Source organism: Coenobita brevimanus, chromosome 66 (assembly GCF_032717465.1).
Source record: "Coenobita brevimanus isolate Jiangsu-jjx chromosome 66, ASM3271746v2, whole genome shotgun sequence".
Taxonomy (NCBI): Eukaryota; Metazoa; Arthropoda; class Malacostraca; order Decapoda; family Coenobitidae; genus Coenobita; species Coenobita brevimanus.
Genome location: NC_137019.1, coordinates 20,328,628 through 20,356,050, shown reverse-complemented (window position 1 = coordinate 20,356,050; position 27,423 = coordinate 20,328,628). Strand labels below are relative to the sequence as shown.

The window sequence follows — 27,423 nt, the reverse complement described above, 5'->3', positions numbered from 1 at the left end:
CAGATAAACGAATAATGTTTTACTGATCAACGTTGGTAAAAAGCCTGAACAGTGACTGCGAAGCTAAAGAGTGGTTATGAAGATGAGATTAAGAAGTGTTGTCGGAGGGTGTGAGGTGGCTTGGTATATTGTAGTCACTCTGACCTTGCTTTTACTCACCACCGCCACTTCGTCCCTTACCACTTATTTTTTTTACTTCTATTTTTCCCGGGGGGGGGGGGATTTCCCGACACCCTTATCTTTCACATATAAAAATTCTCTCTATCGTGAAAGCAGTTCGCGTTATCATGCAGTAACTCTGAGTAGCAAGATGACTGCCGAAGTTACAGTAGGTGCATCATGGTGCATACACGTTGAGGCAATGTTTTTGGTGTTCGGCCAATGGCACAGGTGGTTATGGCGAGGGCGTGGAGGCTTTAAGGGCCAGACCGTGTTGGATCGGGATTCGGGTGGGTTGGTGGTCCCGCGTGGCGTGGGTAGGCAGGAGGTAGGCAAGCAGGCACAGAGGGAGCGAGAGGAAATGAAGATGAAGATCAAATAGCACATCAAGCTAGCTAGATATTAGGGTCTTTGGCTCCTATTAGCTCCGTACTCGGTGTTATGTAGTCATACTGTATTTGTGTGTGCTGTACCAACACTGCGTATAAAGTACTCTGGATTCACCTAATAATTACTCTTGAGATGCCTGGCAACTGAGGACGGGCATCAGGTGGCATATCGACTCCCAAGATCCTTTGTTCTTCTCCCAAGACTAAATTTTGTCACGCCGCCATTAAACTGTTCCTGTAAATTATTGCGGATTTATGGTGTGGCATTCCTTGCAGCGAGAGATGCTTTGGACCTGTGGTGATGATCTCCAGTGTGAGGAATTATGAAGTAAAGTTGAGTCTGGCGAATACTGGCATCGTGTTGGCAGCCCCGCGGTCACACTTTCTCAGGCACGCGACCTCAGCTCAGCGGACCACTGCGCTAAGGGTCTGCCACATGGGCAAACTCAGGCAATACCCGCCCTTACTTGCTTCGCCTTTACCGTCGCGCGGCTCACCACGGAAAGGGCTACTTGTTTACCGAGCGACTCAGGACTTGGTTACTTTGTTGGTGTGATCGCTGGAGGAAGTGTGTGAACCAATGCAATGATGGCTGATATGATAACCTCTTCCATTAGTTGAGACATGAAAATCTAAACTACAAAACAGTTTTTAAAAATTCAATTAACGGTAAACCATGCCGGAAAGAATAAAGGTTCTCACATTCATGTATATACTCACATTATTAAAATGTCTAGTTCTCATTTCCCATTCATAAATTGTTAATCCAGTTAACAGTCGTGGTTACATTTAGAGGTGTGATCTCATCACAGACATCACACACCACTTGTAGTTCAAGCACCTTCGTAACTCCTGGTACAGTATGGAATATCAGAACTGGAAGAAGAACAATAAGAATCTATCTGTCTATCTATTGCCAGACGCCATAATCCCCTAAGGGGTGGCCATTTGACTTTGAGTTATTTGTTTTATGGAGAGGGGCACTAACCCTGCACCAACCCACTTGCTGACACGTACGGAGTACGTATAGTTTGGGTTAAGGTTACCACCCAGCGTTGTAAATGGTTTCTTGGCTTACAGGAAACCATTTGGCTTGTCATTCAATGTAAAGTCACCTGTAAAGGAAAGAAAAGCAATAAGAAGTGACAAGAAAGATGGGAGAAATAGGAAGAAGGCAGGGCAGGCACAGAAAAAGAACGATAAAGGCTAAGGAAGAAGCAGGCAGCACAACATCGAGTGAGTGGATGATGGTCGCCACCACCTACCACGAGCAATGCTAGTGCCAAAATCCTGCACAAAGCTGGATCATCGACTACAAGTTATCAGAAATGAAACTTATCAAATTTAACTTGGCCCACATGATATCTGAACCATACTTTCTCCCACCCTGTGTGTAAATTGAAAAGCAGAGTTTGGATGATGGTAATGATATATGTGTAATTTAGACGTGTAATTAAACAAGGAATGCTATCATCCTTATTACTGTATAAGTTCGTATTGTGTATGCAAATGGAAACTGGAAAATGCCATAAAAAATGCCATAGAACTCCGTTGATAGTGCAGTCACCAGGTTTAATGTTTTTTATATAAGCCGTTTGTACCATAAACCATTTGTCACTTTGTAAATAGCCTCCTAATAAATATGATAGTTACATGTAACAGTATCTTAGCTCTTTCTTGGAATATTTTTCTGATAAAAAATTCAGTCAATACATGATACTTGCATTTTGTAATATTTATATTTCTCTTGCAGGTTACACTGGGCAACACTGTGAGGATGATGTGGATGAATGTGCCTCCCACCCTTGCCATAACGGTGGTGTATGTAGTGATCTCATCAACGATTATAGGTGCAGCTGCCCACAAGGATTCACAGGACGGCAGTGTCACATTAACATTGATGATTGTGCTTCAGAGCCATGTCAGCATGGTGGCACATGTATTGATCGTGTGGCAGGGTACACTTGCCGCTGCAGCCCAGGTTTCACTGGCACTAAATGTGAGACCAACATCGATGATTGCCTCTCGTCACCATGCCGTCATGGTGTCTGTATTGATGGTAACAACTCTTTCACTTGTTCCTGCCATGCTGGTTATACTGGGTTACTGTGTCAGACTGAAATTGATGAGTGTATGTCAGCTCCCTGCCAGCATGGAGGTACCTGCAAAAACCTTATCAACAGTTACAAGTGCATTTGTGTCAATGGTACTGCTGGTGTCAACTGCGAGTACAACATCAACGAGTGCTTCAGTAACCCTTGTCACAATGGTGCCAAGTGCAGAGATGAGATAAATGAATACAGATGTGAATGTGAACCAGGCTACACAGGCCGCCACTGCGAGACCAATATCGATGACTGTCTTTCCCAGCCGTGTGCCAATGGTGGAGTGTGTATTGACCAGGTAAATGGTTTCCGCTGCCAGTGTCCTTCAGGTTACTATGATGCTCGCTGTCTCTCCAATGTTAATGAATGTGCTAGTGACCCTTGCCTTAATGGGGGTTCTTGTTATGATGATGTTAACAGATTTATCTGCAAATGCCCTCCTGGATTCACCGGACATCGATGTGAGCATGAAATTGACGAGTGCCAGTCAAATCCCTGTCAGCATGGAGGTACTTGTCGAGACTCCCTCAATGCCTACAGTTGTACTTGTCCACCTGGTTATTCAGGTCGAAATTGTGAGGCCAACATTGATGACTGCCGCAGTCGGCCTTGCAAGAATGGAGGCACTTGCATAGATTTGGTGAATTCGTACAAATGTATTTGTGAACTGCCTCACACAGGACAAAACTGTGAGGTTCGAATGGACCCATGCACACCTAACAAATGTCGACATGATGCTAGATGCACACCAACAGCAAACTTTTTAGACTTTACCTGTGAGTGTGAATTGGGCTACACTGGTCGTTTGTGTGATGAGGACATTAATGAATGCCATGTGTCTCCTTCTCCATGTAAAAATGGAGCAACTTGTCACAACACCAATGGATCATACTCCTGTGAATGTTCAGTTGGATATGAAGGGCGAGAATGCACCATCAATACAGATGATTGTGCACTGCAACCCTGCCTGAATGGTGGCACATGCTTGGATGACATTGGAGAATATACATGCCTTTGTGTTGATGGCTTTGGAGGCACAAATTGTGAACATGACCTCAATGAGTGTGATTCAAATCCTTGCCAGAATGGAGCAACATGTAATGATTATGTCAATTCTTATACATGCACATGTCCCTTAGGGTTTTCAGGAACAAACTGTGAAATTAATGATGAAGACTGCACCCCAACATCTTGTATGAACAATGGTAGTTGCATTGATGGCATAAACAACTACACTTGTGAGTGCATCACTGGGTTTACAGGTTCCCACTGCCAGCATCGCATAAATGAATGCCATTCTAACCCTTGCAACAATGGAGGTACCTGCAGTGACCATGTTGGGTTTTTCACATGCCACTGTCAGTATGGGTACACTGGAGAGCGATGTGAAAATCTGGTGGATTGGTGTTCCCCCTCACCCTGTTTTAACAACGGTGTTTGCAAGCAGAATAAGAATCGCTACAAGTGTGAATGCCCACCTGGTTGGACCGGGCTGCTTTGTGATGTAGAGATGGTGTCATGTGCTACAGCAGCTGAGAGTAAGGGTGTTCCTCCTTCAGAACTCTGCCTTCACAATGGCAAGTGTAGGGACTTTGGTAATACTCACCGTTGTGAGTGTGCTAATGGCTACACAGGATCTTACTGCCAGCATGAAATCAAAGAATGTGATTCCCAGCCTTGCATGAATGGTGCAACCTGCAATGACCATATAGGCACATACTCGTGTACTTGTCTTCCTGGCTTCCAAGGACCCAATTGTGAATACAATGTTGATGATTGTAAACCAAATAATCCCTGCCAGAATGGAGGAGTATGTCATGATCAGGTAAATGGCTTTCAATGCTCATGCCCTCATGGCACTCTTGGTAAGCTTTGTGAAATCAACACTAATGACTGCTATGAAGGGGCTTGTCACAATGGAGGAACATGTGTGGATAAAGTCGGTGGTTTTGAGTGTCGCTGCAAGCCAGGGTATGTAGGTGCACGATGTGAAGGTGATGTGAATGAGTGCCTTAGCTTTCCTTGTGTGGCAGAGGGGACAGCGGACTGTGTTCAGCTAGTTAATGACTACAGGTGCAACTGTCGTCCAGGATACATGGGGCGTCATTGTGAGAGTAAGAGAGATTTTTGTGCCGAGTCTCCCTGCCAGAATGGTGGAGTTTGTAATAACAATGATCACGGCTTTTCCTGCCTTTGCCCTGAGAAGTTCACTGGTAAGTCATGTGAATTTCCAAGTGATGACTGTGCCTCCAATCCATGCCGTCCAGGAGAAATATGCAGGCCATATGCACAAGGAATTGAATGTGTTCCTAAGAGGCAGCCAGTCAGTGCATGCATGCCAAATCCTTGCACACACAATGGCAACTGCTTGGACAGAATAACCTATTATGAATGCCATTGTCCTCCAACTTGGAATGGCCAGAGATGTGAGGTAAATGATCCTACTTTCAGAGGGGGTATTGGCAAGGTAGTTGACAGGGCTTACATAACTAACATGACAATGGAGCGAGAAAAGTGTGAGCTTCATCGTTGCCAGGAAAAGAAGAACAACATGCGATGTGACCCTGAGTGTAGCAGTTCAGCATGTGAATATGATGGCTATGAATGCACACTTGGGAGGAACCCTTGGGCCTTTTGCAAAGCTGATATTGACTGCATTCAGGTGTTTGGTGATGGAGTCTGCAACACTGAATGCAACAACACAGAATGTTTATTTGATGGTCTAGACTGTCATAAGACACTTGAGCCGTGCCATCCTGTTTATGATGCTTTCTGCCAAACTAACTATGAAAATGGCCACTGTGATCAAGGTTGTAATGTTGCTGAGTGTGGCTGGGATGGCCTTGACTGTGAAAAAGATCCTCCTTCTATCATGGGAGAGGGCCTGCAAATTGTTGTAGAGATTGATGAAGCTGGATTTAGATCTGTGAAGAAGCAGTTCACCCGAAATCTTAGCAACCTCCTCAGAATGCATTTGTCTGTTAAAAAGGATCAGTCTGGGGAGGAAATGATCTATCCTTACAACAGAGATGGAATCCAGGGACTGTTGGTGTATTTTGAAATTGACAGAAGACGTTGTGAAAAGGATGATCAGTGTTTTGAAAGTGTCACTGACATGGCAAACTTTCTAGCTGCAAATAAACTTCGCCTTGGTAGTGACCCGGGAGTACCTATTGCCAAGGTCTATGAAAACCTACCACAGACCCCAACCCCTGGGTATATGTATGCTATTGTGGGCATTGTTTTCACACTGGTTCTTGTTGGAATATTATTTATGGTCATCACCAACAACCGTAAAAGATCAAGGGGCATTACATGGTTCCCAGAGGGTTTCTTCCCCAAGTATAGCAGCAGCTCTGGAGCTGGGACTGAACCAGCACGGAGGAAGCCTGATGGTCAGGAGATGCACAGCTTCAATAAGGGCTCTTCTCATCACCACTTGGCAGGCCTGCCTGATGGAGATGGGATAAGTCAGAATCTGCCAATGCCCAGCACAATTGGAGACTGGTCTGATGATGACAGTGAGCATCCACCTATCAAACGATCACGACATGAGGCTGGGTACTCGGACCAGACTCACCTCACTGATTATGATGACACCAATGACCAACGAGTGTGGACACAGCAACACCTGGATGCTGCAGACATTAAGAATCCAGATCTATTAACTTTTACCCCTCCACAAGTGGAAACAGAAGATCAGCGGATTGCAGGAGAGGTGGACCCCAAGGGGCCGATGGGTCTCACACCCCTTATGATTGCGTCATATAGAGGGGGTGGTCTGGAGAGCCACACTGATGAGGATGATAAGGATGGCTCTGCAGCAGTTATACAAGAACTAATTGAACAAGGGGCCAAACTCAATGCCAAGATGGATCGAACAGGGGAGACATCACTACATTTGGCTGCCAGGTAACAATTTCTAGTCATCTCTTGTAAATCCACATCTTACAGAAGTTGTGCAGTAAGCAGATGAAGTAAAAAATGATGTTGTTATATGAAAAATATATTTGAAGTCCATCACTACAGTAGGTTGATGTCTTGGAAAGTGGATCCCCTTCCCCCTCCCCCAGCACACCATAAACATTAGTTAATGCTTCCCTCCCACTTCCCTTCTTTCAGATATGCCCGTGCTGATGCTGCTAAGAGATTGTTGGATGCAAAGGCTGATGCTAATGCTCAGGATGCAACTGGACGTACTCCACTTCATGCTGCTGTGTCAGCAGATGCTCAAGGAGTCTTCCAGGTAAGCCACTCAGTAGTTTAATAATTAATTTCAAGAATAGAGTGTCTGATTAAACTGCTTTGTAAAAGTAAAGATGAATTAATTTGGTGTAAAAACTGTCCAGGCATAAGGTAATGTTCTTAGTATATTGTATTATAAAATTCTTACAGCCAGTCCCACATTGAAGCCTCTATGGTACAGTGGTAAAGTATGCAGTGTTCGTACACTGAAGAACGAGGGTTCGCACCCCGCAAGGGTAATAAATTTTGGAAACGTTCTTCTGGCCATGTACTGCATTGGCAGACATAAGGGGTGCTGTGATTGAACCAGTGTCGCATACTATAAAGTATGCTTGCACCCAGTTGGCTTGCATGGGCCGATTACACTTGGTTCATAGACCGCACACACATCTAAAGCCACTCCAACACTATAGTTACACTTACCAGGACTTCACCCTACATACAATCTCCACCAGACAGCCTAATCCACTTGGTAGAGATACATTGGCTGTGTCGTCCCCACTTCAGCCGGGATAGGGTGGTCCTGCAGTGCACACTCAAACGGCTGATGAGATGAGATGATGAAAGTCCCACATTGCTGTACTTCTTTGAGGTGTAAGGGCCCAAGATTAACTGCCATAGTTCTGAACATCTAATGTTAGGAGACAGGTATACATCCCTGTTAGCTTTATGCAAGTGAAAAACTTCATTCACCACCGGGAGTTGCAAACTCATGTGCAAAACAAGGCCATCATTCCAACTGGTGTGGTAGATACACATAGCAGTGTACAATATCTGATGAGAAATGGCTGGAGTGGTTTCCCAGAGGTGCAGTAGATCAAAATTTTGCAGTACAATAGATGGTAGAGGCTGTGGGTGATGAAGGCTATGTACAGTATTAAGATATTTTTGTCATCAGTGGATCTGGGGAATTCATATGTAAATGTGACCAACATAAGTTTAATAGGGAAAACATATACAGCACTGCATAAATGTATACATGTACTGTGTGTGTGTGTGTGTGTGTGTGTGTATATATATATATATATATATATATATGGGGGCTCACCATCCACTCAATCGATGTATTGCTGCTCTCATTTGTCTGCCCTTTCCTCTCCTCCCTCCTTTCCTTCCTTCCTCTTCAGTTTTTCTTTACTTCATTCTTTCCTCATCCTTCTGCCTATGAGTGACTTTACACTCCCTTATTTGTCTTTCTTTCCTTCATTCATTCCTTTTCTTTCTGCCTATGGGTGACTGCACTGACTGACAAGCCAAATGGTTTCCTGTAGCCTACACCAGGAAACCATTTACTATGCTTGGTGGTAACCATATAATCAAATTATGATGCCTTGTGGTTTAGTAGATAATTAAGGCACTCCAGTGAGATTGAGCCTTTGTAGGTTTATATCCAAGGATTGGTTGAGGTTTATTGCTCACATAATGCCACTCAGGGATGAGTGAGGCTGGTCACTCTCACCTTAAATGTCAGGACCAGTTTGCCTGCCCCGGGCTCTTATGCTTCTCGTGGGGCAACATAGGATTGGATGATGGATATACACAGTAGTCCCTCTACTATCCGATGTAATAGAGCCAAAGGCATGTCTGGAAAGTGGTCCCATCTGGAAACTGGGCCTCTGCCTGCTGGACTGGTACTTATGACCCTAACCCAGCCTAACTTTGAAAGCCACCTAAATAACTCCCTACCGGACATGCATGACACTTATTTAAACCTATTTAAGACCCTATTCACATCAGTAATGGACATAAAGCATGAAATAAATGAAACGTAACCAGAGAATGAGGAATTAGAAGTGAGTATGGAAAATACTTAAGCCCAGCAGTGTACAGGGTAATGTACTTACAGCACGTCTGTGGCCTCCTCCTCTAACTCTCTAAGGCTCTGGTAGTTTTGAAAATGTTCTTGAAGCACGTATAGTAATCCAGTGTTGTGCTACACTTAATTCTTTGAACTGTGAGTTATAATTGTTTAACACTGCACATTCTTTTTAATTGCACCACGCCAGTTTCAACTACCACTTTGCACTCCACGCTCACTCCACACTTAATCCTTTGCACTCTAAATTCTAATTTCTTAACACTGCACAACACTGTAAATTCCCATGTGGTCTAGTGGCAAGGTATTGCAGTTTATTCACTGATTATTCATTAAAAAAAAAACGAGCACGTGTGGCATCCACTGCGATGGAAGTCTTCCCTGAATGAAGGTTAGGCAGTAACTGGGGACAGGGTTCCCAGATCTGAACTCGGCCATATTACCAAACTCCTCAATTTTCATTTCCAAATTTAACTTTTCATTACCAATTTCTTAAAGGAAGCCTTTATTCTTCAATAATTTTATGTACAAATGGAAATAATCACTCTCCTTATAATCAGCAGCATGTTTGTTTTTGCACTATGTATGCTAGCAGATTAATCAAGGAAAGCAGACGGTCCACCATCTCCATTCTGTATATCTTCATACATGTGAAAAATCTGTTTGATATTGGATCATGCTGATTCATTACCAAACGAACTCTTCAGTACCAAATTGGCCCACATTTGGTATGAAAAATACCAAATGGCAACCATGACTGGGGAGGGGGGAGGAAGGAAGAGGTGAAGGGGCCGTAGTGTAAACAGGTGTTTGGCGCCGCCCAGCAATATCAATTTATGGGTGGGGAAAAATTCTGATTTTCGGGGGATTTTTTTTCTTTTTTTGGCCATTTTTGGGTTCCGAAGGTCCAGGCCCATAATGTCTGGTAAGTGGGGAGTCCGGATAGTACAGTGATTACTATATATTTACAGTAATCACTGTACTATCCGGACGCCCACTTTTCAGACTCCCCCCTTACTGGACATTGTGAGCCTGGACCTTCGAGACCCAAAAATGGCCAAAAAAAAAAAAGAAAAAAAATCCCCCCAAAATCCGAATTTTTTCTCACCCATAATTTGAAATTGCCATCCGGCGCCAAACAGCTGTTTACATCACAGCCCCTTCACCCCTTCCTTCCTCCCCCCTCCCCAGTCATGGTTGCCATTTGGTATTTTTCATTACCAAATGTGGGCCAATTTGGTACTGAAAAGTTCGTTTGGTAGTGAATCAGCATGATCCATTACCAGACAGATTTTTCACATGTATAAAGATATAGAGAGTGGAGATGGTGAACTGTCTGCATTCTTTAATCTGCTAGCATACATAGTGCAGAAATAAACATGCTGATGATTATAAGGAGAGTGATTATTTCCATTTGCATATATAATAATAGTGAAGAATAAATGCTTCCTTTAAGAAAATGGTAATGAAAAGTTAAGTTTTGTAATGAAAATTGAGGAGTTTGGTAATGTGGAGGAGCTCAGATCTGGCAACCCTGTCCTCAGTTACTGCCTAAACACTGTCGAGGGTGGATGTTCATCGCAATCCATGGCGCACGTGCACGTTTTTGTGAATAAACTGCAATACCTCGCCACCAGTCCACATGGGAATTTACAGTGTTGTGCAGTGTTAAGAAATTAGTCTTTAGAGTGCAAAGATTTTAAGTGTGGAGTGCAAAGTGGTAGTTGAAAGTTGCATGGCGCAATTAAGAACAACGTTCAGTGTTAAACAATTATAAATCACAGTGCAAAGAATTCAGTGTAGCACAACACTGGATAACTGTACGTGCTTCAAGAGCATTTTCACCACTACCTGAGCCTACGAGGAGCCGGCCACAGACGTGCTGTAAGTACCCTGTACACTTAACTATTTTCCATACTTCTAATTCCTCATTCTCTGGTTCCTTTTCATTTACTTCATGCTTTATGACCATTATTGGTGTGAATAGGGTCTTAAATAGGTTTAAATAGGTGCTATGCATATCCAGTAGGGAGTTATTTAGGTGGCTTTCAAAGTTAAGCTGGATTAGGGTCCTTAGTACCAGGCCAGGGGCCAGAGGCCCACTTTCCAGATGGGACCACTTTCTGAACATGCTTTTGGCTCTATTACATCAGATAGTAGAGGGATTACTGTAAATATATATATATATAATTGTGTGCATGTGTTCACACTTGTGCGTGTGTGTGTGCATGCAAGACACAATTCAGCAAACAAACACAGTCCTATGTGCCTCCTCCTAAGAGCATCTTAGAAGTGCAGCTAATGGAAATTAGAAGTGAGATATATTAAATCATCATAATCAGCATTTACATCCAACTTGGCAGTTGTCACCAAACACCCAACAGCCACACTTCCTTTATGTTTGGCATACTTTTTGAGACCATTGATCATAAGCTACTAGCATTCATATATCTTTTCAGCCTGATGGTAGATCTCCATGTATAGCAGGTTTGAGCCACTTCCCTACAAGATTCCATCCATAGCCTGGATAACTAATTTCATTTCCTGCCATATGTAATAATAGGAGACAACTTTAATTCTTATTGCAGTGCACAGTACACAGATTAACATGAAACAACACATTGCCATATAACTTCTTTCCCACAACATTCTGAACAACACTGCTGAATGTATGCAGTTAACTTACCAGGTAGTCTTCTTATCAAACTCCCCAGACATTTCTTACTGCTCTCTCTCATCTCATTTACTGTCGATTCCTAGAGAACAACTAAAACAGCTTACATCAAACTATTGCCCCATTATCATAAGAACCAACACGAAAACTGACTAATTTAGAACAAACAAAATAAAGACATTTGCAAACTGCAACAGTGCATATTGGAAATGGTTTACTAACGACACAGTGCAGTAATCTGATTCACCGATTGAAACAACAAACTTACAGTGACATTGATAGAGCAGTGTAGTACAATAATTAAAAAAAAAAAAAAATGCAGACTGAAAACACACCAAAGAGCAGCATTAGGAATACCCCAGTACATCCCAATGTGGGCTTCTAGCCATTGGTTCCTACTTCGTTACATTAAAAAATATATATAGCATCATCATTATCATCATATATATACACTATATATATATATTATATGTATACACAGTATATGCAGTTCTGCACTTGCGAAACAGAACTATCTATCTAACTATTGCCAGACGCCTCAATCCCGTTTGGGGTGGCCACAAACAAATCGCCTCCAAGTCGCCCTGTCCCCCTCCATTTCACTGCCCTGCTCCCAACTCACACCCCCCTCTCTCATATACCTCTCCACCCCATCCCTCCATCTCATCCTCGGCCTCCCCCTCCCTCTTCCCCCCTCCACCTCACTCACATACACTCTCTTCGTCAGTCTTTCACCCTCCATCCTCTCCACATGGCCAAACCACCTCAGTGTGTTCCTCATAACGCTTCCTATCACATCCACATCAACACCACAATGCTCCTTTATATCCTCATTCGTCAGCCTGTCTCTCCATGTGACTCCACAGGCTCCTCTTAAATAACTCATTTCCACTGCTCTCACTCTTGACTTGTGTCCTTCCAACAATGTCCAAGCGTCACTACCGTACGTTAGAGTTGGTATCACAATACTGTCATGTAGTAACTTTTTCACTTCCATGCTCACTTCCCTGTTTCTTATCACTGCTTTCAAAGAACCAGCAACCTTTCTTCCCTGCTGTACCCTTTCAAGCACTTCACCCTCCAAACCTCCATCCTTACTCATCACACTACCCAAGTACTTAAACGTACTCACATTTTCCAATTCCTCACCATCCAACCTCGCTGTACATTCACTAACTTCACCTCTCTCAAAGACCATCACTTTACTCTTCCCTCCATTCACCTTTAGATTCCGTTTCTTACACACTCTCTCAAACTCATCCACCAAGCCTTGCAGCTCCCCTTCGTCTTCACTTAACAACACAGTATCATCTGCAAACAACAGTACAGGGAGTTTCCAAACACTATCCTCTCTCACCAGGGCCACTCCAACATCCACTACCCTACCTTGTACCTCTTTTATTACCCCATCCATGTACAGATTGAACAACCATGGAGACATGACACATCCCTGTTTCAACCCAACTTTCAAAGAGAAAAATTCACTTAGTTCACCATCCACACGCACTGCAGCCTTCGCACCATCGTACATACTCTTCACAGCATTCAGCAACTTCCCATCTACTCCATATATTCTTAACACTTTCCACAATCCTTGTCTATCCACCCTGTCATATGCTTTCTCCAAATCCATGAAAGCCGCATACAACTTCTTTCCCTTCTCTAGAAACTTTTCCACTAAAGATCTAAGAATGAATATCTGATCTACACAACCTCTTCCCTTCCTAAAGCCTCCCTGTTCTTCTCCAACTAATTTCTCTGTTCTTTCTCTAACTCTGTCTATAAGTATCCTACCATACACTTTTCCTATTATACTAAGAAGACAAATGCCCCTATGATTACCACACACTTCTTTTTCCCCCTTTTCCTTTGTACAAGGGAATAATTATACCTGACTTCCAATCCTCCGGGACTCTACCTTCCTCCCAGGCCAGTCTGCACATCTTCCACATCCATTCTACTACTATCTCTCCCCCATGCTTCAGCATTTCACCACACACTCCATCAATTCCTGGGGCTTTCCCCGATTTAACTTTCTTCAATGCTTCCACAACTTCTATCCTACTGATTTCTTCCTGTCTTCTCACCTCCCTCCTTCTCCCAGCCATTCCCCAGCCACTTATACTCGCATTACTTCCATCCTCTACGTTCAACAATTCCTTAAAGTGTTCTCTCCATCTGTTCACTTTTTCTCCCATCTCCACTAGTAATCTACCATTTTTATCTTTCACTCCCCTGCTAACTTCACTTCCACCCTGTCTTACTCTTTTCACTTCTCTCCAGAACATTTTCTTACAGTCCCTCCACTTTACACTCAAATTCCTTCCAAATTCCTCATCCACTCTCTTCTTACTCTCTCTTACTAATCTTTTCACCTCTCTCTTTCTTTCTACATATAACTCTCTCTTCCGCCTCTCAACTTCTTCCACGTCCCTATTTCTCATCCATTCATTGTATGCTTTCTTCTTTAGTGCCACAGCCTGTTTCACCTCTTCAGTCCACCACGCTGTTCCTTGCACCCCCCTCCGTCTTCTCTTCCTTCCACACACCACATCACATGCTGCACCTATTTCTTCTGTAAATATCTTACACACACCTTCCACGTCTCCCATCTGCTCCAATTCATATTTGCCCAATCGTTCCTCCACTTCTCTCTTATACTCTGCCTTTTTCTCATCTTCTTGTAACCTTTCCACTCTCCTTGCAACTACTCCTTCTTCTCGTCTTTCCCTTCTTCTATTCCTCCATCTTACTTGCATTCTAATTCTGGCAACCACCAAGTAGTGGTCAGAAAGTCCACTCCCCCAACCTCTATACACTCTTGCATCCTTTACACATCTTCGCATCCTTTCATCCACACACACATAATCAATCATTGTCTTCCTTTCATTCAGTTCACCACCCACCCTTCTCATCACTCGCCATGTATACCTGTGGATCATTTTATGCCTGAAGAGGGTATTGGCTATCACCAACCCCCTCCCAGCACAAATGTCCACTAACGCACTCCCATTCTCATCTATCTCAGCAGGCACACCCCACTCACCAACTATTCCATCCACCTTCACATTCCCAACTTTACCATTCATATCACCAATCAAAAACACTCTCTCATTCCTTCCAAACTTTTCCATGCACATTTCCACATTTGTCCAGAACTCTTCTCTCACTCTTCTAGAACGATCTTGCGTTGGCACATACACACACACAATCGCCCACATTTGTATTCCAACTTTCAACTTTACCCACACAATCCTTGACCCAACTGATCCATACTGTCTTATGCTCTTCTTCCATCTTTTACTCACAACTATACATACTCCTTCCTTTGCCCTCTCATTCTCACCTACTCCTGCACATATACCCCATCCATACTCCCATTCTCTCACACTTTCTCCTCTCCATTTTGTTTCAGTTATTCCACATACATCCACTTTCGCACCCTCAAGCACCTGGACAATCTCTCTCTCTCTCTTTCACCTCATCATTCGCTCCTTGTACATTCCAGAACAGGATAGAGAATAAAGTCAAGCACAACACACACACACACACACATTACAATACACACTACACAGTCAGTCACTCAAGTACAGTACCTGCACAAAACTTTAAAATAAGCTTAAAGATCACAGAGAAAGAAATAGATCAGAAAACTTAAGAAGTGTCATAGCAATTACACAGGAAACATTACCAGATGATACAAAACAGTTTGTTGTATCACAGTCTCCAACACTGGTTTGACACAACGCAGGTGTTATAAACAGAAATGCTGAACAAGCCAGTATGCTCATGAAATACTATGCAAACATGTCACCACAAACCAAAACAAAATGACAAGCATCAGCAGAAGCGTACAGTAGTTCAGGCTGAACACAATAACAGCTTTCCACCCTGACCAAATAGTAAAAATCTAATAATACAGTAATGAATAAAACCCAAAAGCAACATACAGTACACAAGCACCCTCTCCATTTTGCACCTGACACACCTAGGATCACAAGGCATCATCTCTCACAAATGTTAGTAACTGTAGTACAGTATATCCTCTCTTAACAGAGTTCTGTAGATATGTTTCTAGACAATACAGTCAAGTCACCTAATTCACATATCTGTAATCCGCAGTACTCTGCCCAACCAGTCCCTATCATTTTTATTCCACAGAAAAAACTCGAAAAACATGGTTCCTAGGTTCCAAAGTGGCTCATTTCCAAGGAGATTTATAATATCAGGGCACCCATGATGTATTCCATGGCTATAGACCCAGCAGCCAATCACAACCCGGCCCTGGTGGCAGCTGTGCACATTATAGCCATCATGTTTTGTTTACCTTGTCCCACCAACCGCCAACTACGTGTGTTCCCCCATGAGTTCTGAGTGCTACCTGCCCCCCCCCCCCCCTTTTTTTTTTTTTTTTTTTTTTTTTTTTTAAAGGTTCCCTGTTCCTGAGCTCTGTTATGGACAGCCCCAACCTCCAATGCAACGTTTGGACATATATTCGTTGAGTGGAGAAGGAGAGAAGTTTGCACACTTGGCCAAGGAGTACAGCCTGAATGAGTCAGCAGTTTGCACCATTTACAAGAACAAGGCTAACATTTTGAAGTGCATCAAGGCCTATGGGGCTGGAGCAATTGATGGATGGGTTCGCCAATTATTGATAGACGGGTTGGCTAGTTAGATGTAGGTAGGGTGCTGTAGGGGGATTCCACGAAGGTCCAGACTAAATACTGTATCCTTTTTTCCCATTGGTTCTTAACTTTGTAAACCGCAGAATTCATAATCTGCGGGTAGGTACCAGTCTCTAATTGCCGCGGATTAGGAGACGACTGTACTTTTCAGCAAACAGCAAAAGTGATTATAACTCCTGCAACTGAGGGATGTCTCAGTTTAGCTGATTAAATACATGTACAGTAGTTCCACATATGCTGTACTTGGGCTGATGGGGTTATTGAAAGTGTTATTGAACCTCTACTGGCCAGGAATGCTTTACCAAAACTGGGTGAAATTGGCTTTTGCAAGCCTGAATGAAAGTAAGAAGATGTCTTCTGTGTTAGAGGATTATGAGAAGGTTAAGTTCTGCCGTGAATGATTAATTCCTCATATATTGAATAATTTAGTTAAAGATCTATCTGTCTATTACCAGATGCTGTAATCCATTATACGGGGTGGCCACAAACAAATCGCCTCCACGTCTCCCTGTCCTCTGCCATTTCACTGCCCTGCTCCCAGTTCACACCCCCATCTGTCATATACCTCTCCACTCCATCCCTCCATCTCATCCTTGGCCTTCTCCTCCCTCTCACCCCCTCCACCTCACTTACATACATTCTCCTTGTCAGTCTCTCACTCTCCATCCTCTCCACATGGCCAGTCCTCAATGTGTTTCTCCTAACACTTCCAATCACATCCATATCCACACCACAACGCTCTTTCACATCAAGATAGTAATTTAATTTTGAAAATATAGCTGAAGTTGTGAAATGTACCATATTTGTATGTGCCATTTTAATGTTACAAAGTGAATGAGTGGTAATTGAGTAATAAGTATTCATTAAGAGTAAAGTTGAGTGGTGATTGAGTAATAATTCCTCATAAACGAAGTTCCTGTTATTTGAAAGTGGCTATATTGTTAGCCTCATCATATCCAACTAGGACCTTCTTATGAAATGGTCACAGTTTTGTATTTGCCATGCATTTCAGAGTTATATAAAGGCTAATCTTACTCATCATAAACTAGTACATTCTGCTGTGCAGCATACAGTGTTGTTTCTGCAAGTATTTACGTCATTTTTAAATTCTTCCTTCTCCATGTGATGGGAATGGATGTACTCAGTAGAGTGATAGTAAATACTGTACATATTTCATAGAGAAATGCACCACTAGATTGAGCAGAATGAAAAAATGGCCTACAGTATTAGTTATAAAGGCATTCATGTAATAGGTATAATATCCTAAAATGTCTTGGTTGCTCATGAAGTTGTTGCAAGCAGTTGAAATAGATTTTAATACTTTAGGGTTGGTGATTCCACTTTCTTCCGTTTTTCTTTCCTTCATTCTTTTCTCTTCTTCTGCCTGTGTGTGACTACACTGAGTGACAAGCCAAATGGTTTCCTGTACACCAGAAAACCATTTACTACACTGAATGGTAACCATATAACTAAATTATAGCACCTGGTGGTTTAGTGAATAATTACAGCACCCCAATCAGATTGAGCAGGTGCAGGTTTATATCCAAGAGGTGGCTGGAGTTTATTGCTCACATAATGCCACCCAGGGATGAGTGAGGCTGGTCATTCTCATCTTAAATGTCAGGACCAGCTTGCCTAACCCCAGGCTCTTCACTCCTCATGGGGCAACACAGGATTGGATGATGGGTGGATGGATGGATTCCCTTATATGAATAGAATCATGTGACAGGAGCCAGAATGTCTCTTTGAACTAGACATTCTCAAAGGCCTATAGTGGGGTAACCCTTTGTGCTTGATGTTAATTTCCTCTTCATTTCCAGATACTTCTCCGCAATCGATCAACTGACCTCAATGCTAAGATGAACGATGGCACAACACCACTGATCCTGGCTGCCAGACTGGCAATTGAAGGCATGGTGGAAGACCTAATCAATGCTGATGCTGACATAAATGCTGCTGATGACTTGGGCAAGACAGCTCTTCACTGGGCGGCCTCGGTCAACAACGTTGAGGCAGTGCAAATCCTTCTTGCCCATGGTGCCAATCGAGATGCTCAGAACCACAGGGTATGTATTCCTGGCCAAAGAGGGTTGATTCTTTGCCTCGAATCTTGTGATGTTACTTTGTTTATAAGATTATCTAATATAACTCAGTGACTACTGTATATTGAAATATTGCTACATAACTAATTCATATGAAAGGGAATTTATTATTTATAGTTTCTCAATTTTATTAACTGATGATGTAACTTTCTCAACTCAAGAAAATTATTTTCAGTTTATTTATTTATTTTTTTATATTCTATATTGAATTTGTCAAAAGTGCTCTAATTAGAGGGGTCTCCCTAATGCTGAATAATATCAGCTGTTGGTAGACATCTAACTGAATAGGCTCAGTCTTCATTTCTGCATTTAACATATCATTATAAAATTGTGTTTTACAGTAATTAATTGTATTATTATTTTCAGGATGAAACTCCACTTTTCCTTGCTGCCAGAGAAGGGAGCTATGAAGCATGCAAGATTCTTCTTGATCACTTTGCCAACCGAGACATCACAGATAACATGGAGCGACTGCCAGAAGATGTGGCAAATGAGCGTCTCCATCATGACATTGTTAGGCTATTGCGTGAGCACCACCCACGCTCCCCTCAGATGGCTCAAGTGGTGACCACATCCCACCTGGTGCAGCAGCAGAGTCAGCAGCCCCCAGGAACTGTTATGGCTCAGCAGATGACACCTCAGCCTGCACAAAGAACTAACACCCAACCCAAAGCCAAGGCTCGACGGCCAAAGTCCACGGTGATGGCCCTCCCGAGTGGGCCCATCAATACACCTGTCAGCCCTGATGGCACCACATCAATAAAGCGCAGCTCCAGCATCAAGAAGAAGCGAGAAACAACAGGTGTACCTAGTGTGGAGTCTCAGACACAACTGTCACCTCTGAATTCCCTTGGATCACCACACGGGATGTTTGAAACTGCCACAAGTCCCTTTGAGACGGGCCTTTTTACTGGCGGGATTGGTGCGCTGAATCCTCACTTCACTGAGATAGGTGTGACTCAGCCTCCCCCATATGAGGAGTCAGTGAAAGCAGCAGTGTCCATGAACAATTTGCCACAGCTGGCCGACCATGAAAATAATCCCTTTAGCTTCAGTAATATGATGGCTAATCCTCCACATCACCAGGGTCACGTGGTCCACCAACGCCAGCAGTCTATGCCTGCCTCATTTTCTCCACAGAGCCAAACCACATCCCCACCCCACCATGTGACACAGACTACATCCCCTCCTCAACACATGACTCCACCACACTCATCTCCTCAGCATGTCCAGTCCCCACATGGGTCAGGTCATACTACTTCCCCGGGTAAGATGCGACCAGCTCTGCCCACCTCTCCCACCCATATGGCAGCATTGAGACATGCCACTGCCACATCTGGATTTGAATTTCCATCTGGGAGTAGTACTGGCTATGGTCTGCAAGGTCAACAGCAACAGCACCAACACCAGCACCAGCACCATCAACAAAAACAACAGCCTCAGCCACATCATCATCACCACCAAGGTACTGGTAGTTTCTACCCTCACTACCCAACCCCTCCTTCACAACACTCTGGAGTGGAAGCGACACCCCAACATAATGTCGCACCAACCACTCATGATGCTTTTCCCACACCCTCTCCAGAGTCACCTGGCCAGTGGTCCTCAGCCTCACCTCGCAGCCAGAGTGATTGGTCAGAAGGAGTAAGATCTCCACTTGGCCCACCAGGCATGCCACCCCATCATCAAATATTTCCAGGTGGACAACAGCAACAACAACAGCAGCAGCAACAGCAGCAGCAACAACAACAGCAACAGCAGCAACAACCACCACCACAACAGCAGCCTCAGCAGGGACCTTCACAGCCCCTAGGACTGCCTTCTCAGGGGTCAATATACATCTAGATCCTGAATATTGTGCCAATAATTATACCGTGTACAGTGCTGCCCTCAGTGTACAGTGCTACATGTACCATACCTGCCTGGGTTGCGTATACCCGCCTTTGTACATATCGTGTTCTTAACAATCCCACTGTACTTAGTGTGCAAGTGAGTACAATCGACTCTTAACATATAGATACTGTCAGCCTTGTGAATTACGGGAAGGACCGTTTTTGTGTACAGTGTTCACTTGGAGCAGATTGCAATATAGTTATAGTGGTGAGATAAGAAGTGTCTTTCATGGGTCGCTCTGTGATAGCTGTGCTCATTAGCAATGCCCAGAGCAAAAAAATTTTGCATTTCTAAATTATGTAACTTAGATCCCTGTTAGTATTTTTTTTTTCCAGGCATTATGAACTTCAATATTTAGGGGATATGTAGAACGGGAGAATGCTTGTGCACATCACTCATCACAGTGACTTATCAGAATGTTCATTATCAGTGACTATGTTAAATGTGATACGTTGTTTAGTATGTGAATTTTATGACAATGTCTTCGTTTAATTTGTTTTAGATTAATGCTATGTCAGTAGTAGCATAGAAACTTTGCAACCCGATCTCTTTAGGATACAGTAAACCCTCTGTATAATGAACTAATTGAGGAAAACATTGTGACATTAAATCTGAAAATTTGTAATTTTTGATGTTCAATAGTCATCTTAATTTATAACCCATGTTCACTATAGAATTACTCTAATTTGTTGGATACTGTTCAGTACTGTACAACTCAGCATTTTATTTGTACATACAGTGTATACTGTAAATCACACACAAAAAAATAACATTAACCATAAATTACAGCCAGACAATAAAGTAGATAAGTGGCAGAGTGGCACAATAAATGTTTATCCAGTGCTGAGCAGAGCTAGACTGATTTCCTTGGTCAGTTGGCCAGCTGCATCCATTATGTATACCGAACTGTACTTGGTATATGAGAAGATTGTTCAGTTGGTTCCGAGTTTGTGAAGGTCAGACTTTGATAAATTAAGGCTCATTATAAAGAGGGTTTTCTGTATTGCAAATACTGTATATTTTTATGTTTTTATTACCATATGAACAAAAATTCAGGATAGAATCAAAGTTTTAACAATTTTCTTTTATATTTTATATTCTCTCTGTAAGACATGAACAAATGTACACCAATTAAAACTGGTGCTTTTTTTTTATGAAAAAGTGCCTATTGTAAAAATTGTCTCAAGCATTGTTTTTGCTGTATTATGTAAGTATTTGTTACAAAGAATGTGTGAGACAGGGTGTGGGCAGTCCATGACCAAATATATTTATATCCTGTATTGTGTACAAAAATGAAATGTGTGCATTATATATATATATATATATAAAATGCATGCCTGCATGCACTTGACAGGTGACAACCTGGAAGAGTAGGTAAAGTGAACATTTTGCATACAGTATGAAATCTAGTATATAACATACATTTATGGAAGTTCATACAAGTATGCCATATTGTATGTACTGTAGTGTCTGTTTAGATTTGTGTTTGACAGCATATCAAAGCAATGGTTTTAATAAATTCTCCTATTTGTTTGATAGCAGCTCTTAATAGTTCTGGCATTGCCAGAGCTTATTCTACTTAAAACAGAACCAGAGAAAACATAATTTTGCAGCAAATGCATTTTAATTACTAGCTGATACATTCTTTATTCATTTCCCTGTGTTCCCTGATATTAAAGGTAAGATACACATGCACATATTGTACAAAAAGGAACACTACAGAGGAAATATATTTTTTTCACAAGCTACCCCAACACTGATGACATATAGTGACATTTGACATGTGTATACAACCTGATAGAATATAGTTAGTAACCACATTTTATTTTACATTGTTTTGTTGTCATCATTATTGACCATTTGTCCTGGAGTAAATTGCAAGTTAATATTATATATGTACATATTAATTTTAAAATTTTAGAAGACTTTTTGGTAAAATGAAGTTGGTAACTCCAACTTATGAATATTCACCCAATATATTCCCGTAACATTAGGATGTATCCTATTTGGTATATAAATAGAACACCTGTAAGTTCACTTTAACACTTCAAACCAGTATAAATGAGTACAATAAAGATACTTGTACATACAAATACAGTTACACCAGAGTGACTCCCACAAAAGTAATGTAACAGTGGCCACTCTCGCATTTATGGAAAAAATAATATTCATGTAAAATACTCACTTGGTCTACAGCTCCACACCCTGAGACCCCATACAGGTGGGGTATGTGAAAGTATGAATGTAGGCATTTTTATGTGAGTATACAGGTAAATGCAGTATACAAATAAACTTGATTTTTCTGCTTGTATTTCTTGTACATCATCATATAAGCTTAAGCATGCCTGGTGAGTAACATACATAGTGGCTTTAGGAGTGGTAGAGGATGCGTGGATCATATATTTGCAACGAGACAGAGAGTGAAGGCCTGTGAGAACATCTACAATATAAGATATTTCAGTATTAGATATTTATGGCATATATGGATCTGGAAAATGCATATGACATGGCAAATAGACAAGGATGATGGGAGGTTTTGTGTATGGATGGTGTGGAAGGTAAACCACTGGGTACTGTTAAAGAGTTTTTATGAAGGTATAGGTGGTGGCAACCATCATCCACTCAGTTGATGTAGTGCTTCCTGCTTCGTCCTTCATCTTTATCATGCTTTTTCTTTGTCTGCCTTCCTCTCTTCCTATTTCTTCCATCTCTCCTGTCACTTTATTACTCTTTTCATTTTCAGGTAGCTTTACATTGAGTGACAAGCCTAATGGTTTCCTGTAAGCCAGGAAACCATTTACTATGCTGAGTGGTAACCATATAATCAACCAACATGTGTTCCCTACCTGTCAACAAGTGGGTTATTGCCTCTCCCTATAAAACAATTAACTCCAAGACAAACAGCCACCCCTTAAGGGATAAAGGTGTCTGGCTATAGATGGATAGGTAGATAAAGCATGCCTAAAGGTTGATGGGCATCTAAGTGAATGGTTCAAGATCAATGTCAGCATGTGACAAGGTTGGGTGATGTCCCCATGGTTGTTATATATATAGAGAGAGAGAGTGGTAGATGGGGGCACCCATCATCCACTCAGTGTGGGGATGCCTTATGATCTCGACACTGAGTGACAAGCCAAATGGTTTCCTGTACCCAGGAAACCATTTACTATGCTGGGTGGTAACCATATAAATGGAGTTTTTGGCTGGATTGTGTCCCCCCAAGATTACCCTATCTAAAATCACTTAATCAGGGCAAATGTTTTGGAGATCCTCGGAGGGTCCAATACCTGCCCAGGCCCCAACCAAATGGGCAGATTCACATGGCCATGTGGAATGTGAGAGGTGCGAATGAGGAGAGTAGGAGGGTGGAAGTGGTGAATAAGTTCAAGAGTGCAAGATATACTGTGATGGCACTGTGTGAAACAAAGATGAAAGGGTGTGAAGTGGAGTAGTGGGAGGGTGTGAAATGTGTAAGATCGGGAATGAATGGGGGAAGACGATGCAAAGAAGGAGTTGCACTGTTGATGGTGAAGGTGTGGCAGAGTGAAATAAGAGATTACAAATGTCTCAGCTTGAGATGCATGTATGTCAAGTTTAAGTCTGAGAAGGTGAAAGTGGCAGTGATCATAGCTTATGCACCGTGTGATGACAGGAGTGAGAGAAAGAAAAGCAGGTTTTGGGATGAGCTGGATGAAGCAGTGGGAGAAATGCCCAGGAACTATAAAGTGATTGTAATGGGCGATATGAATGGAAGAGTAGGCACTGGTTCTGAGGATAACATAATGGGTTGTAATGGAGTACCAGGAGAAAATGATAATGAGAAGCGATTGAAGGATATGTGTGAGAAAAGGAGGTTGTGCATTTGTAACTCGTATTTCAAACACAAAGATGCACATAAATATATATATGGTATAGAGGGAATAGGGATTGTGTTGAAAGGAGCCTGATTGATTACATGCTCATTGCGAGGTCGATGCTGGAAATGGTTGTTGATAAAAGGGCCGTGAGAGGACGATGTGAGGGTCTGTCAGATCATATGATTGTGGTATGCAAGATCAAGCTGAGAGGAGTAAGGTGGACCAGGAGAGAGAGGAGCAGTCAGTGAAAAAGACTGAAATTCGAGAAGCTGAGGATCAAAGAAATGGCAGATGAATACAGGACCAAAGTAGGGGAGGAGTTAGTATCACTGAATTAGATTGACATTGATCTGGACAGCCTGTGGAATGCATATAGGGACTGCTTAGTTAGGAATGCTAAAGCGGTGTGTGGTGTGGCAAGAATAGCAACAAAGAAGAAAGGTACGATATGGTGGGATGAAGAGGTTAAGAGAGTAGTGGTCAAACAGGGGAAGCGGCTAGAGTGGTTACAGGACGGATTCAACTGAAATAAGAACTGAATATATTGAGAGCAAGAAGCATGTAAAGAGACTTGTGAAGAGGAAAAAGGAGGTAAATGATGAACGAAAAAAAAAATGAATGCAAACTACTCTGAAAAATGTAAGTTATTCTGGAAAGAGGTGAGGAAATCATGGAAATGTAGAAGTGACAGCAGAAAGAAATGTGAAGGTGTGAAGGATGTAGGTGGTATATTATTGCCCCCCCAGGGATGAAGTAAAGGGCCAGATGGAAAGAATATTTTGAAAGCCTGATGAATGGGAATAGAGAGAACAGAGCCACTGTAAACATGACTGGTTTGAGGGGTGTACAGAGAAGGAATGCAGTGCCAGGAAATGTGACACTCACACAGGTGAAGAGCGCTGTGAAGCAGCTGAAAAGTGGGAAAGCAGCAGGAGTTGATGAGGTGTATGCAGAGATGATAAAAACTGTAGTGGAGAGAGTGGAATAAAGTGCTTGTTGGTGTTATATAAGAAGGCATGGATGAGTGAAAGCAGAGTGGAAAAAGGCTGTGATTGTACCCCTGTACAAAAATAAAGGTGAGCCAAGTGAATGCAAGAATTATCATGGCATAAGTTGATTGAGTGTTGTAGGGATGGAATATGGATGAATTATTATAGAGAAAGTAGGAGAGATATCAGAAGTCCTAGTGAATGATGAACAGGGTGGCTTTAGGAGTGGTAAAGGATGTGTGGACCAAATATTTGCGTTAAGACAAATAATGGAGAAGGCTTGTGAGAAGGACCATAAGGTGTTTATGGCATTCATGGATCTGGAAAAAGCATACGACAAAGCAGACAGAGATGGACTAGGGAAGGTTCTCTGCATGTAGTGTAGATGGTAAGCTGCTAGGTGCCGTCAAGTGTTTTTATGGTGGTAGTGAAGCATGTGTAAGGGCAAATGGGCATCTAAGTGAATGGTTCTCGATCGGTGTGGGTGTGCGACAAGGTTGTGTGATGTCCCAAATGTTTGTTCAGTATATATATATGGATGGGGTGATGAGATAAGTAAAAGCACGAGTAATGGAGAGGGGGATGGCGTTGGTAATGAATGGTGATGGATGGAATATCTGAAATTTGACATGCTGATGATGCAGTACAGTACTTGCAAATACCGGACAAGAAATTGGTAGGCTAGTGCAGAGTTTTGCTGATGTCTGTGAGCGTCGTGCCTTGAGAGTAAATGTAGAAAAGAGTATAATGATGGTTATTGTGAGAGAAGGTGACTCCCAGTGTGATGTTACAGTGAATGGGGAGAGACTGGAATTGGTGAGAGAGTTCAAATATCTGGGTACAGTGATAGAACAGAGATGAAAATGTGCAAAAGAAGTGGAAAGCAGAGTGACACAAGGAAGGAAAGTAGTTGGTGTAATGAAGACCTTGATAAGAAACAGAGGCTTTAGTGCTGCAACTGCACGAGGCTTACATGAAGAAGTGTTAGTGCCATCTTTAACATATGGATATAAGACTATGGTGTAGCATGAAAATGAAAAGTCAAGAGTGACAGCAGTGGAGATGGGATTGGTGAGGAATGTATGTGGGGTACAGAGAGTGGACAGGATACTAAATAATGTGATGCGAAAGATGTGGAGTGGGGAAGTCTGTGGACACCGGAATCGAAGAAAATGTACTGAGATGGTATGGTCACCATCATGTGGGGAGAATGGATAATAACAGTGGTGAAAAAGTTATATCTGAATGAATTTGAAGGAGGGAGGAGGCGAGGTAGCACAAGGAGAAGGTGGAGGGATGTGGTGGATGAGTGTGTGTGGATGAGAGGTTTGGAAGTCGGTGAGGCTAGGGGGACTGACAAGATCTTGATCGAGCTGGCTGCATGACTATCGTGAGAAGCGCATGATCAGGGATTTGGTACCCCTTTTTAACGTGACAGTGTCCTGATTGACTCTCAGATACGTTTTTGTGAACCTACAGAACGTGGTGAATGCTTTTGGCGTATCAGATAGAGCCAGGATTCCGGGGGCTTGAATGGTGAGTGAATGAAAGCGTGGCCCACTGGACTGGGCCAACATGGGCTGTCCAGACTTTGCTACTCCTCACCCTGCCCTAGGGTGGGTTCCTGCACATGCTGGTATGGAGGGCAATGAGATGGCGAATACATTAGCTAAAGCCGCGCCTTTCCAAGGACCTCCTGTCAACTACTCATTTCCTGCAACCAATATGATATCTTCCTTGAAGTCTGCGATTAGTATATGTTGGCACAGACAGTGGGATGCTGTTGTTAACTAAAATGGCCGCCGCCGGACCCCCCACTCCACCACTGGGCCATCACCACCCCACCACCCCAAGAAGAGACAACGGGGGGGCTAATGACCCAGGACGAGAGGGTCACCTGCCCACTACTGACCTGTGCCCCTTTTCCCCGCAACTGCCCCGACACCAGGTGAACCAGGATCGGAAACAACCTCGCAGGCGGGACAACCATCGACAGCAGTGGGGTGGGACTGAGCAAGAATCAGTCCCTAGTAACATTTTGGCGACGGCCATAGTTACACCCCTCAAGGGCAGGAGGCCCTTCAGTGAGCCACGAGGTGTCCCTACCTCTGCCACATCCAGGGTAAGAGGCCCTACAGTGAGCCACGAGGGAGTAATACCCTCTGCCACATACACAGTGAGCCACGAGGGAGCAATACCCTCTGCCACAGCCACAGTGAGCCACGAGGGAGCAATACCGGTACCCTCTGCCACATACAGGGCAGGAGGCCCTTTTGGTGAGCCACAAGGGGCCAGTACCCTCTGCCACATCAACAGTGAGCCACGAGGGAGTAACACCCTCTGCCACATCCATAGTGAGCCACGAGGGAGGAATACCCTCTGCCACAGCCACAGTGAGCCACGAGGGAGCAATACCCTCTGCCACATACAGGGCAGGAGGCCCTTTGGTGAGCCACGAGGGGCCAGTACCCTCTGCCACATCCACAGTGAGCCACGAGGGAGCAATACC

General features: G+C 43.0%; 1 protein-coding gene across 1 annotated transcript in view; it reads left to right on the top strand.

The window, feature by feature from the left end:
- The window catches only part of N (neurogenic locus Notch protein), a 194,190-nt gene extending 173,367 nt beyond the window's left edge, over positions 1 to 20,823 (top strand). The window contains exons 11-14 of the mRNA XM_080276724.1: positions 2,302 to 6,565; positions 6,776 to 6,899; positions 17,894 to 18,139; positions 18,542 to 20,823. Coding sequence (XP_080132850.1) covers positions 2,302 to 6,565; positions 6,776 to 6,899; positions 17,894 to 18,139; positions 18,542 to 20,020 — 6,113 coding nt within the window. The 3' untranslated portion in view covers positions 20,021 to 20,823. The remainder of the gene's footprint in view (positions 1 to 2,301; positions 6,566 to 6,775; positions 6,900 to 17,893; positions 18,140 to 18,541) is intronic.
- Positions 20,824 to 27,423: the final 6,600 nt, after the last annotated feature.